Source organism: Brassica napus, chromosome A7 (genome assembly GCF_020379485.1).
Source record: "Brassica napus cultivar Da-Ae chromosome A7, Da-Ae, whole genome shotgun sequence".
Taxonomy (NCBI): Eukaryota; Viridiplantae; Streptophyta; class Magnoliopsida; order Brassicales; family Brassicaceae; genus Brassica; species Brassica napus.
The window spans coordinates 3603102-3617785 of record NC_063440.1 but is presented as its reverse complement, the minus strand read 5'-3'; the positions used below and the strand labels follow the sequence as shown (position 1 = coordinate 3617785).

At 37.1% G+C, this 14684-nt stretch overlaps 2 protein-coding genes and 2 long non-coding RNA genes across 9 annotated transcripts; 1 reads left to right on the top strand and 3 right to left on the bottom strand.

Moving 5' to 3' along the window:
- Positions 1-362: 362 nt before the first annotated feature.
- LOC125576682 lies at positions 363-1529 on the bottom strand. Its single transcript, XR_007315115.1, has 3 exons — positions 1427-1529; positions 1248-1320; positions 363-875 (listed from the first exon to the last, which is right to left on the bottom strand). It is a non-coding gene; the product is annotated as an uncharacterized LOC125576682 (long non-coding RNA).
- Positions 1530-1619: 90 nt separating this feature from the next.
- On the bottom strand, positions 1620-2802 carry LOC125576683. Of its 4 annotated transcripts, none has more exons than XR_007315119.1 (4): positions 2722-2802; positions 2568-2636; positions 2346-2429; positions 1620-2227 (listed from the first exon to the last, which is right to left on the bottom strand). It is a non-coding gene; the product is annotated as an uncharacterized LOC125576683 (long non-coding RNA). The 4 variants fall into 4 exon arrangements; XR_007315117.1 differs by having other exon boundaries at positions 2715-2800; XR_007315116.1 differs by having other exon boundaries at positions 2346-2636; positions 2715-2800.
- Positions 2803-4198: 1396 nt separating this feature from the next.
- On the bottom strand, positions 4199-7564 carry LOC106406892. The gene is made up of 9 exons (XM_013847633.3): positions 7307-7564; positions 6844-7035; positions 6606-6703; positions 6053-6122; positions 5759-5935; positions 5399-5655; positions 5026-5116; positions 4689-4899; positions 4199-4549 (listed from the first exon to the last, which is right to left on the bottom strand). The coding sequence occupies exons 1-9, from the start codon at positions 7466-7468 to the stop codon at positions 4332-4334; spliced, it is 1476 nt and encodes a 491-aa protein (XP_013703087.1). The 5' UTR covers positions 7469-7564; the 3' UTR covers positions 4199-4331.
- A 4737-nt stretch (positions 7565-12301) lies between these two features.
- On the top strand, positions 12302-13944 carry LOC106406988. 3 transcript variants are annotated; one of them, XM_013847759.3, is made up of 3 exons: positions 12309-12863; positions 13158-13202; positions 13283-13943. In XM_013847759.3, the coding sequence occupies exons 1-3, from the start codon at positions 12500-12502 to the stop codon at positions 13342-13344; spliced, it is 471 nt and encodes a 156-aa protein (XP_013703213.1). In that variant the 5' UTR covers positions 12309-12499; the 3' UTR covers positions 13345-13943. The 3 variants fall into 3 exon arrangements, with proteins under 3 accessions (XP_013703212.2, XP_013703213.1, XP_013703211.1); XM_013847758.3 differs by having other exon boundaries at positions 12302-12863; positions 13158-13944; XM_013847757.3 differs by having other exon boundaries at positions 12319-13202; positions 13283-13928.
- The last annotated feature ends 740 nt before the right edge of the window (positions 13945-14684 follow it).

Below are 14684 nucleotides of genomic sequence, written 5' to 3'. Positions count from 1 at the left end.
AAATTTTGAATATATTTTCAGTCTAAAACTATGATCCAAAAACATTATTTTCTTATTAATGATTCTATTTAGTTTTTTTTTAACGTCGAACGGCCATGTAGTTTTTTTTTACTATATCGGTTTAGTTTATTTATATTAATGATTCTATTTAGTTTCATTTACAGTATCAGTTATATATAATGGAAACCATGATGATATTTACAGTATCAGTTATATATAATGAAACCATGATGATACGTGCACTACACTCTTTCTAAATAAGAATGTAAATGAGCACTTAGTGATAGTCTTGCAATTAGAAAATGAGAATATTATGTGAGGTAAATAGAGTTTGTAAGATCCAACTTGTAACAGCATGGAAATCAATAGAAGATGGTCTTAATCGGGATGAAAGATATGTCATCAAATGGTTGATATTAATGAAAGCATTATCTAACGACTGCACAAAAAAAATTACAATTGAATGATGAATAACAGATCTTATTCCTTAGTTTCTCCGCCGTCTGCAGCCTCTTTCTTCTCCGCCGTCTGCAGCCTCTTTCTTCAAATCTTTGGTTTGATATCCTTCTTTGCTTTGCTAACTCTTGAGATTGTGGCCAGACCTTAATTTGCTGCGGGTGTGGAGCGGTTTCTACCCTTGCGTACTCATCATATTCTAATGACTCGCAAACCCTTGTGAGAAAACTCGATCCCGCAATGTGACATGAATGAACATCTTGGACTCTTGTCGGATCCGATTCGTTTCAAGTTTGGGGGCGAATAAGAGTATCGAGTTCTGATACTTTTTTTTCATTGTCTTTAGATTTTTATTCTCTTTAAGCCTGGAACACTTCTTAATCCTGTGTGGCAGCGACGATAATCTTTGTGCTGTTCATCTAACAGCAGAAGAAAATAATAAGATTATGCAAAGAGTTTGAAAACCTCTCAAGGGTATAAAAACCAAAGACACCAGAAAGAGGTTCTTCATAAAGGCATGATTCAGATTATTTATCACCGCAGTTAGGGGACAATGTTCTTATTCGATCCTAAAATGCTGTAAATAAATAACAAAAGGATATGGGTTTCTAACTTTCTATTGTAAAATGTGTTGAGAAAGAAAGCTCTATATTTGTTTCCAAACCTGGACGCTCAACAAAGTCATCTATGACGATAGGGCAAGCACTTGAGGTGAAACACAAACAATAAGATGAATGAAAACACAAACACATGTATAACACATTTGTTTTGGTGTGAAATCTAAGGAATACCTTTAGAGTCATATCCTTCTAGATTCCCATGCAGACAACGTATAAAAGCCAAAACTTGTTGCTTTACCTACAGCTGGACAAAAATAAATGGAGCTTTGGCATTATTTCTATTGTTGTAATGGAACATATTCTTGGGAAGAATAACCAAAATAATTATTAAAAAGAACAAAAGATCTTACTGATACTCTTATGTCCATTCTCACCGCACACAACGAAAACAAAATTGTAAAAACGGGTAAACTCGGAGAATTTCATTGATCATCTAGCTGGTGCCTCTCAGTCTAATATAAGAGGAAATATCAAAGGTTAGATCGCAGTGCAGCTGGTGAAGAAAAAAAATTAAGGAACTAATTGTGTAGGAGAAAAACTTGCCATTAAGTCCAGCCATGACATCAGCTTGAACTATTCATCAAAATTGAGCTTCTGCCATAGAATGAAAGGGGAAATAAGCGAAAGGATTAGAAATCTGTTCATTTTACCCAAACAGTCTCCCCTGAAAAAGTTGCAACAGAAGACATGCGGAAACCCGTTAAAATAACATCATAGAGAGAGAGAGAGAGAGAGAGAGAGAGAGAGAGAGAGAGAGAGAGAGAGAGAGAGAGAGAGAGAGTGGAGAAGTATCCGTCATGAGATTGAGAGGCTCGTTCATGATGCAAAATATTGAATGGGGTGGTTGCTTTGATTTTCTTCTTTACCGGCTCAAATCAATCTTGGAGTTGAGTTCCAAAAATCAAGTTTTCCTCAAGTCTCTTGTTGCTTTTCTTTAAGCACTTGACCGGGTCAGGTTGCAAATTGATAGTTGGGTATAATAAACTTCACAAATAAATTTACCCACAGATCACAAACTTCACTAACTCAGGCAACAAACTTGATACCCACATAACACAGTTTGGTTTCAGATAGTTGGCAAAGGCTGTAGATCCACTTCTGATTACATCGAAAAAAGCTGCTTTGGTTTTCGACCGGTTCTCGTTTATGTTCTACGTCACATTTTAAATCCATCAGCAAAGACAGAAACATATATACGGAGACTGAGAAAACGTTACGTGCAACCAAAGAACAAACACAATAACATGGTTTCATATTAAAACGTAGTACCTGAGTTAGTGAAGTTTGTGATGATTCAACCGTCAATAATTATTGGAATTTCCATCGAGAAGATATATCATGTTTCGTGGACAGCTTCAAAACACTCCCTCGAAAAAATAGTATGAGAAGATATATATATATATATATATGTATCATGATTCCAATATGTTTAAATATATCATCATCAAAGTGTCATCAATTTAATGCAGAGAGACGATGACAATATCATACCTATTTCTTGGGTAGGCTCTTGCCAAATGTAGGATCCAAAACTCGATGGCTTTGTTATCCGCCAAATCTCTGCAATACAGATAAATGAATGATACGTCAGATCCAAGAATCAAATACAAATACAGACAAAACCCTTTAGTTGACAACATTCAACATGTTTTTGTCCTCTTTCATATTCTCAGATTCATAGTTTGATCTTCTTTCTCTGATTTCGTTCAGGGCTTCGTTTGCTCTCTGGAAAGTTTAGGGTGATAAAATAAATTAACTATGATAAATAAGAGGGTGTAAGAAAATCTCCGAGACTTGCCAGAGTTTTGAACCGATTTCATCGCCATGGATTGATATCGTTGAACAGAGGTTGTTGATTATGGTTGAATGTGAACTTCAATGAATGAGTTTATATAAAAGGAGAACAAAGGGAGATGAAAGGATCATTTACTCATCAAGATTGGAGAAAATATCGTAATTGAATGAGTGTGAGTGGACAGTGATAAATACAAAAGAAACTGTGAATTGCAGAAATCAGAAACGATGATCATGAAGGGGAAGAGCAAGAGACGACTTAGATGCAGTGTTTGTAAGGAGGCTAGGTCTGGTTAAAATGGGCCATAGCTTTTAATATAAGACGCTCACCTGAATTGGCCCGTTAAAACCAGTTTCGACGTAACAAAGAAATGACGTGGCGATTTGGAAGCTCGTGATAGGTTGTTTTTTTATCCGACGTGGAGGGCTTCATAGGGCTTTATATTGTGCTTTTAGTATAGTTTAGATTAAGCAAAAGGACCCATATAAAAATGATTTATTTTTATAGATAATTTGGTACATAAGAAAATTAAGAAAAATAGATTTTAAATACATAAACATTTTCATAATATCCTCAAGTGATATCAATGCATGGCTATATTTTTAATAAATGAGGTTGTTATGAATACTAAGCAAAATGACTCACGTATAAAAATGATTATTTTTATATATAATTTGGTACACAAGAAATTTATGAAAAATATGTTTTAAATATATAAACATTTTCATAATATCCACAAATGGTAGAAATAGAAGAAATATTATAGGGAAAAAAATCAAATCTCAAAAGATAGAGAAAAACGTCTCAGAATATATACATCTATATTCACCAGGATAAATGGGCTCGCAGAGCCTGGTGATGTTATGTTGATAAGACATAGAAAATATTGAATTAGTTAGTTCTGGAGGCATAGATGATTTCGTATACAAAATACTGCTAGGCAGTGTAATGTATAAAAACTTTTCATCGAAGAAGATAGCATTCACAATGGACTGCATAAATTTTGTGAAGATGGTATCTACATCAATAGAGTAGTTAGTGTTCTCACACACTTGATAAAATTCACATAAGATATTTTTCAACAAGTTTACTATTACACTTGTTCCACATGTAAAAAATTCAAAGATGGACAATGTATTATGGAAAAGGTCGGAGTGTCCCATCAACAATATGGGTCATGCTCTCTTGGCTTGGTTAGCTAAGCTGTTATGGTGAATCTTAATATTACAGTTTATTTGTTGGAGAAAGAAAACTAATCCCTCTTCCCTTCTTTTAATATTTGTTTTCAGATGTTATCAAAGTTAAGATCCAAATAACAGAGTAGAGCTAAAGTGGAAATGACTTGCCATAAGAGCAGCTGGCGAAATAGATAATATCTACAAAGGAAACTTAAACGGATCCTGAGTCATGTATTAAGAAGGAAAACCCACAAACAAGACCAATCTGACTCTCTTATTATATCAAGCAGAGGGCATTGAGGTAGTTATCACGACATAAGACAGGTATTGAAGTCCTTCCTGGATCTTTGTGATAGCTGTGGTTTGGTCAGAGCGAAGACTATTGTTGAAAGTGCTTGCCTTTTCCTCCATGGTTGATGTTTTCAGAAGTTCATCTTTGGAATCATCAGCGGCAGCTCCTTTGATCGCAGCTGAGAATGTTTCAGAGACATCTGATATACCTGCAATTACGAAAAGTATATTCGAAAAGTTTCACCCTTTTAGTTTTCTCTAGTTTCACAAGCATCCCCAAACTAAGAACCAGTATAAAACTAAGGCAAAATAAAACCCCAAACTAAATTGAAATGATTATGGACCTACCTGTTATAAAACTGTTGGAAACTGCTTCCACATATCCAGCCATCAATTCTGCCTTACCTCTAATCAGCCTAGCTTTTTCAGTGGGATCCTCTGGCCACTCGATTTTTAATGTCTCAGCGTCTTCATCCTCAACTTTGTTGGCATGAGATATAATGGATTTACCGAGAATAAGCAGATGAGTGACTGCAAAACAGCACATCTCAGAAAGTCCCTGCAGAACAAAATTTCATATTAGTTGATAGGTTTCAATTCAGCCTCCCTCAAAAAGGAAGATACTGGTGGTACAAGAAAGAACTATCTTTATATTCTAAGAGAGACAAGGGAACACTCTTCGCACATGAACTCCTTCTGAGTGAAGAGACTCAAGCCTGCCACCGGTCCGCTGGATCATATCGTTTATGTTTAGACCCGCTAAAGCGTTTGTGAACCTGAAATCATCCAAGTGACAAGCAAATATAATTAGATCAAAGAAATATACTACATACGCACTGATCACTTCATCTTTCACATGGGAACTTTCCTGACGCAAGACAAACCATAAAATAAACTTTTGTGTAGATTTCAAGTTTCTAATCTGTATCCGGAGGGACAAACAACAGATTCCTATGAAGGAACGTATTATGGTGATTTTGATTAGAAAATAAAAAGAGCAAAAGAGAAATATTAAAGAGTATAATTTGAGAGAAGGAAAGGAGAATAGTTATGATTACCCAGCAGCCATATCAGCAGCTTTGCTGACGCTGGAGTTGTACAGATTCTTCATGTCATCATCATTGCCTTCGGTATTAATATCTATTTTCTTCCCTTTGTCAGACTCTGCTTTACGTCCACTCATTTCATCAGCGAAGCTGAATAGTTGCTGGATCTGTTTGAGCTTCCCATCAACCAACACTTTCTCATCTTGCGACAGTTTCCCCTTTCTCCTGTTGAACAACAGAGTATAGTGGCTTGACAATGCTTCTAATTCCTGAATCATCAGACAGCAAAAAATTTAGGGCAAATAAAGTTTAAGAGGATTATACTTGATAGGAATTTGACAGACAAGTGATTTTCATAGATAAGTATCTCACCTCGAGCTGCTCAGGACCACCATAAATGTAAAAGCATCGATCAAACGTCACTTCCTCAATCATTTGATCCCTGTTCTTCTCATTTCCGAGACCAGTCTCTGTAATCAATAAATCCATAGTCTCCTTGCCAACAAACTCAAGAACTTGCATTCCTTTGGCAGTTAATGCTTTTCCCGTCTGCATATCAGAAGAAAGGGCTAAACGAAATGCTAAGCTAAAGAAAAACAGAAGAAAGGGCTAAACGAAATGTTAGGCTAAAGAAATAAGACAGAAGAAGACACAAACAGCACAAACCTCCAATAGAGACGGTGCACCAGATCCAGCTTCCCTAGGCGAAGAACCTTGCTGGACACTGTCTTCAAGCCTACAAGACAAATAATGGAGCATCAACAACTTGAACTTCGTCTTCTCATAGGAAAAGCAGTCCCTAGTCCCTACTAAAAACACAAGACCTCTGTATTCGTCACGCTACTACAGTCTCACCAGTTGCCCTAAAAATGTATTCTTATCTTTAGCAAATGACACGTACAGCCTACCCAACGTTTTACTGGTAATGGAGAACCAAAGGAGCATGCAAATTTACCAGACGAAAAATCTATTAGATTATACTGAGCATGTTCCTGTTGTTGTTAAGTCAGCCAAGTATTAAATGCTTAGACCCTCCGAAATTTGAAGTAACTAATTTCAGGCTAAAACTTACCTAAATATATTCAGTCCAACTAAAGCTTATTTCCGTTTTTGTCAGGGTGTAACATTAGTGACCTTAACCATTTCCATTCACAAATTTTGTACACCCTCAATATTGAAAGCTGTCAGTGACATACAAAAGAAAAGAAAAGTAACATACTTTTGCACCAAACTTGTGCCTCCTTTTAACGCATTTCCTAGCGCCAGCCAAGCTCCAGAAGTGAAACTCTCAACTGAATCATCGAAAACCTTCAAACCCTGGAAAAGGAAACAAGCATAAAACTTATGGGCAGAAACAAAAGGCCTATGTATGTAGTAAAGAGCAATATCGCATTATCAATATCATCACAACGGTCAACGGCTTCTTGGGCTATAAGAAGCAAGAGAAAACACTTTGCCTGGCTAAGAAGTGAGTCTTCACTTGCATCCTCCAATTTGCCTAAAGCTAACTTCTTTAACTTCAGACTCTCATCATCACTATCCTGCTCTGTATCAGGTATCTCTTCTTCCTTGGCAGAAGATTCAGAGTCTTCATCCGCTTCTTGCATATCCGCAATGCTTTTCGCTGCTTTCTCCGCCACTGCTGCAGCCTACACGAGAAGAAGATCAGCATCATTCCCAAAAACTCTGGTTCAAAGAAGGGAAACATAATCACTTGTAATTATAATCCCATCAGCGTTGCAAAAACTCAATGAGCAAATAAACATTAAAAAAAAATAAAAAAAAAATCATTTCTTTATGATGATTTTTGCATCACCACACTAAATCGCTATCACTTGTTACTGTAAACTCGGATCCGATATCTCAAAGGCATTTCCAGAATACATAAAAAAGTAGGTCAAATCGGAGTCGGGACATTACATTACGAGATAAATCTTCCGCGGCTTTTTGAAGATCTGAGAGCACAGAGAAGCCCCAGCCCCATCCACCAGTGTTCTCCGGTGTCGGGGGATCCTCTCTCCGAATTGATTCTTCCTCTGATGAGTGCTTCTCCTCATCGTGCGTTTGTTTGTCTCCCTCCATCGATATCGAATGCTAACAAACTGTGTTTCGTTTCAGTTGGATGAATGAACTTCAGACTTGGAAGATCATGCCTTATGCTTCGTCGTGCAGCATAAGCTTCCCTTTCTATACGTTGTCGTTTCGCTCGAATTTTAAAATACGCCTCGACTGTAGATTTCTTTCTTCCTTGGCCCAATATCCTTGTTTTCTTTGGCCCAATAGCCTTGTTTTCTTTACGGGTATACGTTGTCGTATTAACCCGCCCTAAAATGTGGTGTTAAGAGCTAGGTTGCACGAATCTGATGAGATCCATTTCATATTCCGGAAACGTTTTGGAATGGAAATCTTATTGGAAACGTGTGAAAATGTATTAGAAATGTGTTTCTTATGATTTTTATTTTAGAAAAGCGATAAAATCTTCCATTTCTATTTTAGAAACTCGTAATTCTGATCTGGTGAATAACCACTTGTTGTGATTTTCTTGTATATTTAAAACATGTCCAACACATTTCTATATTTGTTTCTTTAATATTGCAAACTGCATGAGACCGTGGCTGCGTGTGTGTGTTTTAAGAGATTCTCCTAGATTACATACAGAGCAGGTTTTGAATTTTATAAGTAAAAATAGAAAAATGTTATTTATTCTCTTATTTATAGAAAAATAGGAATCTACATATTAGAAGAGAAATGAGACAAATTCAAGTAGAGAAAAAAGTTTTTTTACATCCATTTGATAATGGTTAGTGATAGCAACGTATTACTTTGTTTTTAAGTTGCTTAGTTCAAATAGCAATAACATAAACGGTTTTCACTGATCAACTGAATAAAAAAGAATATATAGTTGATAGTTGCACCAAAGTTAATATAGTTACACTTAAAAAATAAAATAAAGTTGTTGTTTGGAAAGGAAAAACATGTAAGTGCATGTGTTTATTTTGTGATTATCTTGTTCGAATGAAGATAATAAATTCGTTCATCCTCCTCTTAAAGTAGTAAACAATCCGCGTATGCTTTGTCATTGTCTTAGATGTGGCAATACGTTAGGAGATTCACTGTAGACAGTAGACGTATTGGTTAAATACTTTGTCTTGGTTATGTATTTTGCCTTGGATGTTTTCAGATTAGGTAGCTTTTGTAAAGGTTTCCTCTCTAATTTTTAGTAATGATACTAACATAATTAGAGAAAAATAAAATAAATAATCTAAAACATGTTTGTATACCATAAACAAATTGTTTCATTTCTTTGTAATAGTAGCATGTGGTACATTTGTTTGGAAATCGTATTTTTATTTCAGTATTAAAAACAATCATAATAAAATAGAAATGATTCTATGTTCTTTCATTATTTGTTTTACTTTGATATTTTCTAATTTGATATTTTGTTCCAACGTATCATTTTTTTTGAAACTTGACGTTTTCAAATTTTAACAGTCACAAATAATCCAAAAAACTGTGCAGTCATTGGGTCAAGTCATTATATCTTTCCTTTACTGTACCAAAGACGCTTTTATTACCAAATGCTCAAGCTTCACTTTTCTAAAGTATGGCATCTTCTCTCTTCTATTTCTTTTGTGTATTGACTCTTTTTTCCTTTACTGTATAAAACCTTGTTGATTGTCAGAGTTATACGACATGTGTCACATATTGCTTCTTTAAACAATTTTTTTCCAAAATACAATAATATCTTTAATTTTGTAAATATTTACAATCCATATTACTGATTTTAGGATGTCCAAATTTGAGACTCCAAAAAGTCTAATTTGACATAATATATTCTCTATTTTTCACAAAGATAAAATATTCATATTCACGTGCTTTTCATCGCTTCTATGATGCTTTTGCCTGATAATCACGGAGATTGACGGGAGCTCATCTCTTCTTTCATTCACCATAATTCGCCGACATCAAGAATGAAGACCTAGATCTTTGATTTCTTTGATTTTTCTGGCTCTTCTTCTAAAAGAAAACAATCATCATTCAAGCTAGAATGCTCACTATATGGAATCCCCACAATGATAAATAAGTACAGATAGTCAGACAAATAATATTGATGATGATTGAATCTATGTGCATCATAATATATCATTGCAGCTCATAGTGAATGTGTATTAAAAAACTAAGCTCACCGTAAATTGTAATTTTCCCCCTTGGAGTTGGCTTTATCAGATCAAGTTGTTGACCTATCTTCTCGGAGCAAGTCTAACATGAAACCGTACTTCAGTTTTTGTAAGGATTGTTTCATCAAAAACTTAAAAGAACAAAAGAACTGCAAGGCAAAGGAATTCACATGTGAGCCTAAATGCCAAAAATGCTCCATATTATTCTAAAATTTAAGTTGCCTCTTCAGAAAAATTACTGAAACAGAGATAAGATCATGAGAGATTGACATAAAAGTTATATAATAATTCTTGAACTAAGCATTGTGGTTTCAGAGAAATACTTCCAATTCTTAATGCTGACATAGTCAGAATATGAAGACATGTGGCTTTCACATATGTACAAAGATTCTTTGAAAGATCACCCTATCCAAAATATTGCAGTATCCATCTGCTTGAAGCATTTGCATTCTCTATTCTGATAATTATGAACAAAATCATAAATGCATCCAACTTTGGGTTGAAATACATAAATTTAACGTATATGCAATAGCGTGAGGATGATTTATCAGTCTTCATAACCTCCGGTGGTGGTGGTGGGTTAAGAAAATCGATATTGTTTTGATGAATCTGTTAACTTAGCTTAGATCAATCAAAACACGTAATTAACAATATTATGCTCAAGTAAACCTGATTTAAAACCTAAGAATCAAGCTTCCAAATTAGTTTTACGCTCTGATATAAGAGATCAAATCAGAATATTTTCATATGAATCATAAGACTTTCGTGAGACTCAAATTTCAGTTTTTCACTAAGAGATTCGTATATCTATAACCAAAAAGAAACATGAAATGAAATTGAAAGATCAGCCAGTGAGATAACTTACCATGTTCGCAAGCCAGTGAGAGAACTAACCATGTTCGCAAGAATCTCAAGAGACGGCAAATATAGCAGCGACGAAAACAATTAAGCGGTGGGGGGTCTTGCCGGTTGATTTCACGGTTTTGTTTGCCCTTGAATAATGTGATTATCTGGTTTTGGTGAATTCAGCATAAAGATGAGGGATTCGAAACAGCTGTGTGCCTTTTGATTGCTTCGACTTGGAGATTTATAGTCGGAGCTTTTGTCAGCTAACAAGGGAGATGATGAGATCAATTGAATGCTTCAGAGTGGGAAGAGTGGGTTAATGACGTAAAAGTTCCAGTTTACGTATTAACGAGAGCTGAAGACGTTACAGTGATTAAGTTCTCTGGAATTTACGGCTGCTAAACTAAGAAGATCGAAAGAGAGAAGACAATGAAACCTAATATTTTTTGGGCTTGCATTTTTTTCTTAAAGTCCATACGCAAGTGAAAAGCATTTTCGCTGGATCTTCTTTTCTTAATGACACGTATCCAAAAACGCTCTATTCTATGTGGTGACGTGGACACAGAAGAAGGGAGAGAAGTCTCTTTTTGTTATTATAGATTAGGGTGTACATAATTACAAACTCTGTTGAAGTCGTAATTAACTGCGCCAGCTTTAATATAACATGTATTAAATTATTTATATTTTAATAGACCATATTTTTATTTTAATTACAGACATTAATTTAAAATCCCCAAAGTGATTTGTAGGGTTGAACTGTCGTGAAAGTTCGTGAAATAAAAGTCAAAAGAAAAAACCAAACATTGAGAAAGAGAACTTTGGACGAAGTAACTCGTAACTTAGTTGCAAAAACATGCAGACGAAGAAAGGGACGAAGAAGAATCTGATCCTGAATTTGGTTTGAAGACGTCCAGTATCCAGATACACCGTTAAGTTCAGATGAAGAGTGGAGCAATGGAAAAATAAATAAAAAGTAGAAAAGGAAAAGAACAATTTTCATGGAGATTTTGACAAAGAGCCTTACATATGTCTGTTTAAGAAGTTCAATAGTGGATTAGAGTTCAAGGATCAGCTAATACGTTACTCACTGAATACTCAATACGATGTTAAAATGGAAAAATCAGAAGCAACAAGGATAGCTGCTATATGTTGCAAGAGTGACTGCCCTTGGAAAATATATTGTTCGATTGAGCGACCATTGAACAAGTGGATGGTGAAAGTTTGTCACAAGAAGCATAACCACAGAAAATAAAGTTGAGTATCAATGTTGAAGCAAGGTGTGATGCAAGGCTGTTTAGTGAAGAAATTCGAAGAAATATTAATTTACAGACTGCAGAGATAGACATGATCAAGGAGCGTTATAACATTGTTGTGAATATTTCAAATTGTTACAAATTCATACAAATTGCTTTGGACACTGTCCTTAGGCTCAAACCATTCAGTTTGGTAAGCTATGGGACTATGAGGCTGAGCTTAAACGATCAAACAAAGGTATCACCACTGAGATTTGTACTGCTGACATCAATGGTGTACAACAGTTTGTTTGTTTCTACATTTGTTGTGAGGAATTTCGGAAGACTTAGCAGAAATGTTACAGACGAGTAATTGGTCTTGATGGATGCTTTTTGAAATGGGATTTGGGAGGTGATTTGCTTGCAGCTGTAGGTAGAGATGGAGATAACAAGATGTATCTCATTGCATCGGCTGTTGTAAAACGTGAAAACAAGGTTACTTGGGGCTGGTTCGTTAGAAAACTCAAATAGATCTCAAGAATAGAAAATAATCTTACTATCATTTCCGATATGCATAATTTTTTTTTTTTTGAATATATCATAAGGTATTTATTATATTCTTAATTTTCATAGTATTATCAATGCTAATCGTATAATCTGAACTTGAGTTTGATTATTACATATCTGTTTACAGGGTATTACCTATGCCATAGCTACTGAGCTTCCAGGAGGATACAGAAACGTAAGAGGAAACCCTCTCAGGCCCGCTTCCCAAGGTGCGCTGCTCAGATGGATCTCTTCTGTCATAGCTCCGCCGTGCCTTCCTCCTTCCTCTGAAGCAGCTCTGCTCTCTCTCCATGGTCTTGATGGTGACTGCTCCCCCATCGTGTATCAGGCCTCCTCCAGATCCGCCCCCGTTACCGTGTAAGCCCCCTCCGCTTGAAGCTTGCTCTCTAATCATCTCTCCGGAACCTCCAGACTCTACAGCCGCCCTCATTCGCCTCCTCGCTCCTCTACACATCCTCGAACCTTCCGTCAGTTCTCTGGTTCCTGTGGTTGCAGTTACTCCTTTAAGTTTCTTTGCAATGACCAAGGGTTTAACCAGATCTGTTTTCGTATCATTTGGAGTGCGAGTTTCTACTACGTGTAGATTTCAGTCCAGTCCCACTTTCCAGATCGAGACATGGTTTCTCTTTGTAGAAACCTCTCTTTGTTCAGAAGGTATCTTCTCTGTTTCTTCTTGCAACAAGCCCTACATGGATGAGTATTACCTTGTTTTAGGTATTAGTTGTGTCAAGATGAATCATTTACCTCTGAATGAGGATGTTGCCCTCTCTTTGAATATTCTCTTACCTCTGGTTAAGGATGTTACAAGCTCTCTGCCTTTACCTCAGTATGAGGATCTGACTTTACCTCAGTATGAGGATGTTACTCTGTTTTATCTCCTTTTAGTACCTCCGTATGAGGTTCGTATTAGGACCTTTGTCTTGTCGGCTCTTGTTTCTATGGTTGCAGAGATTGATGCTTTTAGAAATGGAGGTTTTGGATGGTATATCCATGGTATGTATGTAGCCCATGGCTCTCAATGCTCTATTCTATATGTGGTTTCAACCTTTTCTGTCGAAACCTTGGCGCTGCAGGAAGCTCTTCTTGCAGGATCGTGTGCTGGACTCTCAAAGCTTCAAGTATTTTCAGACTCTAATGTCTTCTTCTCTGCCCTGCATTCAGGGATGGGTTTGAATGGGATCGCAGGTTGTCTTCTTGACATCACAAACCTTGCCACTCCCTTGCCTTCTCTGGCTGTTGCTTTTGCTATGTATGTGTTTTTCAGACTATGTTTCACTTTTACTCTCTTTTGAGTTATGAATGAAAGAAACCCTTGACAAAAAAAGCTACTGAGCTTCCAAAAGCAGAACATCGTATGTGTGCAAGACATATATACGCTAATTGGAAAAGTCCTTTTCCCGATCAGAATATAAAAATTTATTTTGGGGTGTAGCATACACCTATCATGAAGGGGAATATAAGGATAAAATGAAGATTCTAGAGACATATGATACTTTTGCGTATGAGGCCTTGTTTAAAACAGAGCCAGAGAAGTGGTGTAGAGCATTTTTTTAATCCAGAGTCGCATTGTGCTGATGTGCATAACAATCTATCTGAAACTTTCAACAGAACGATCAAAATTGCAAGAACGAAGCATGTGATTAGCATGTTGGAGAACATACGAAGACAGGCAATAAAAAGGATATCATGTAGATGGGTACAAGCCGTGAAGCGTGCCACCAATCTCACTCCAACTACAATGTGTTGGGGTCAAAAACGGTTACAACGGAATTACCACCCGAAAATCCTCGGAGATCGTATTTCCGAAAGGGATAGTAAAAGAAGAGATGTAATTTTCGTAAAAATAACCAATACGAAGTTTTTACGAAGAAGTATCCTTTGGGATTCAAACCGAACAAACCAAGCTCGGTCACCACGCATACACGCCGTCCGGTCGCTATGCAGCAACCAAACCCGAGCCAAGCTCGGTCGCTATGCAGCAACCGAGCGCTCGTCCCGCTCGGTCGCTACGTAGAGACCGGGCTCGAGCCAAAGCTCGGTCGCTACATAGCGACCGAGTGATCGTCCCGCTCGGTCGCTACGTAGCGACCGAGCTCGAGCCAAAGCTCGGTCGCTACGTAGCGACCGAGCGATCGTCCCGCTCGGTCGCTACGTAGCGACCGAGCGATCGTCCCGCTCGGTCGCTACGTAGCGACCGAGCGATCGTCCCGCTCGGTCGCTACGTAGCGACCGAGCTCTTCGCTACGTAGCGACCGAGCTAGAGCCAAAGCTCGGTCGCTACGTAGCGACCGAGCACTCGTCTCGCTCGGTCGCTACGTAGCGACCGGGCTCGAGCCAAAGTTCGGTCGCTGTGTAGCGATTGAACCTTTCCGAACATCGATACGACACCAGTCCTTGCATTCTCATCAAACCTTCGAATGCTATCTCCCGAAGACCGTAGCAAGCTCAGTCCATGTTTCCCGCTATTCTAATTCA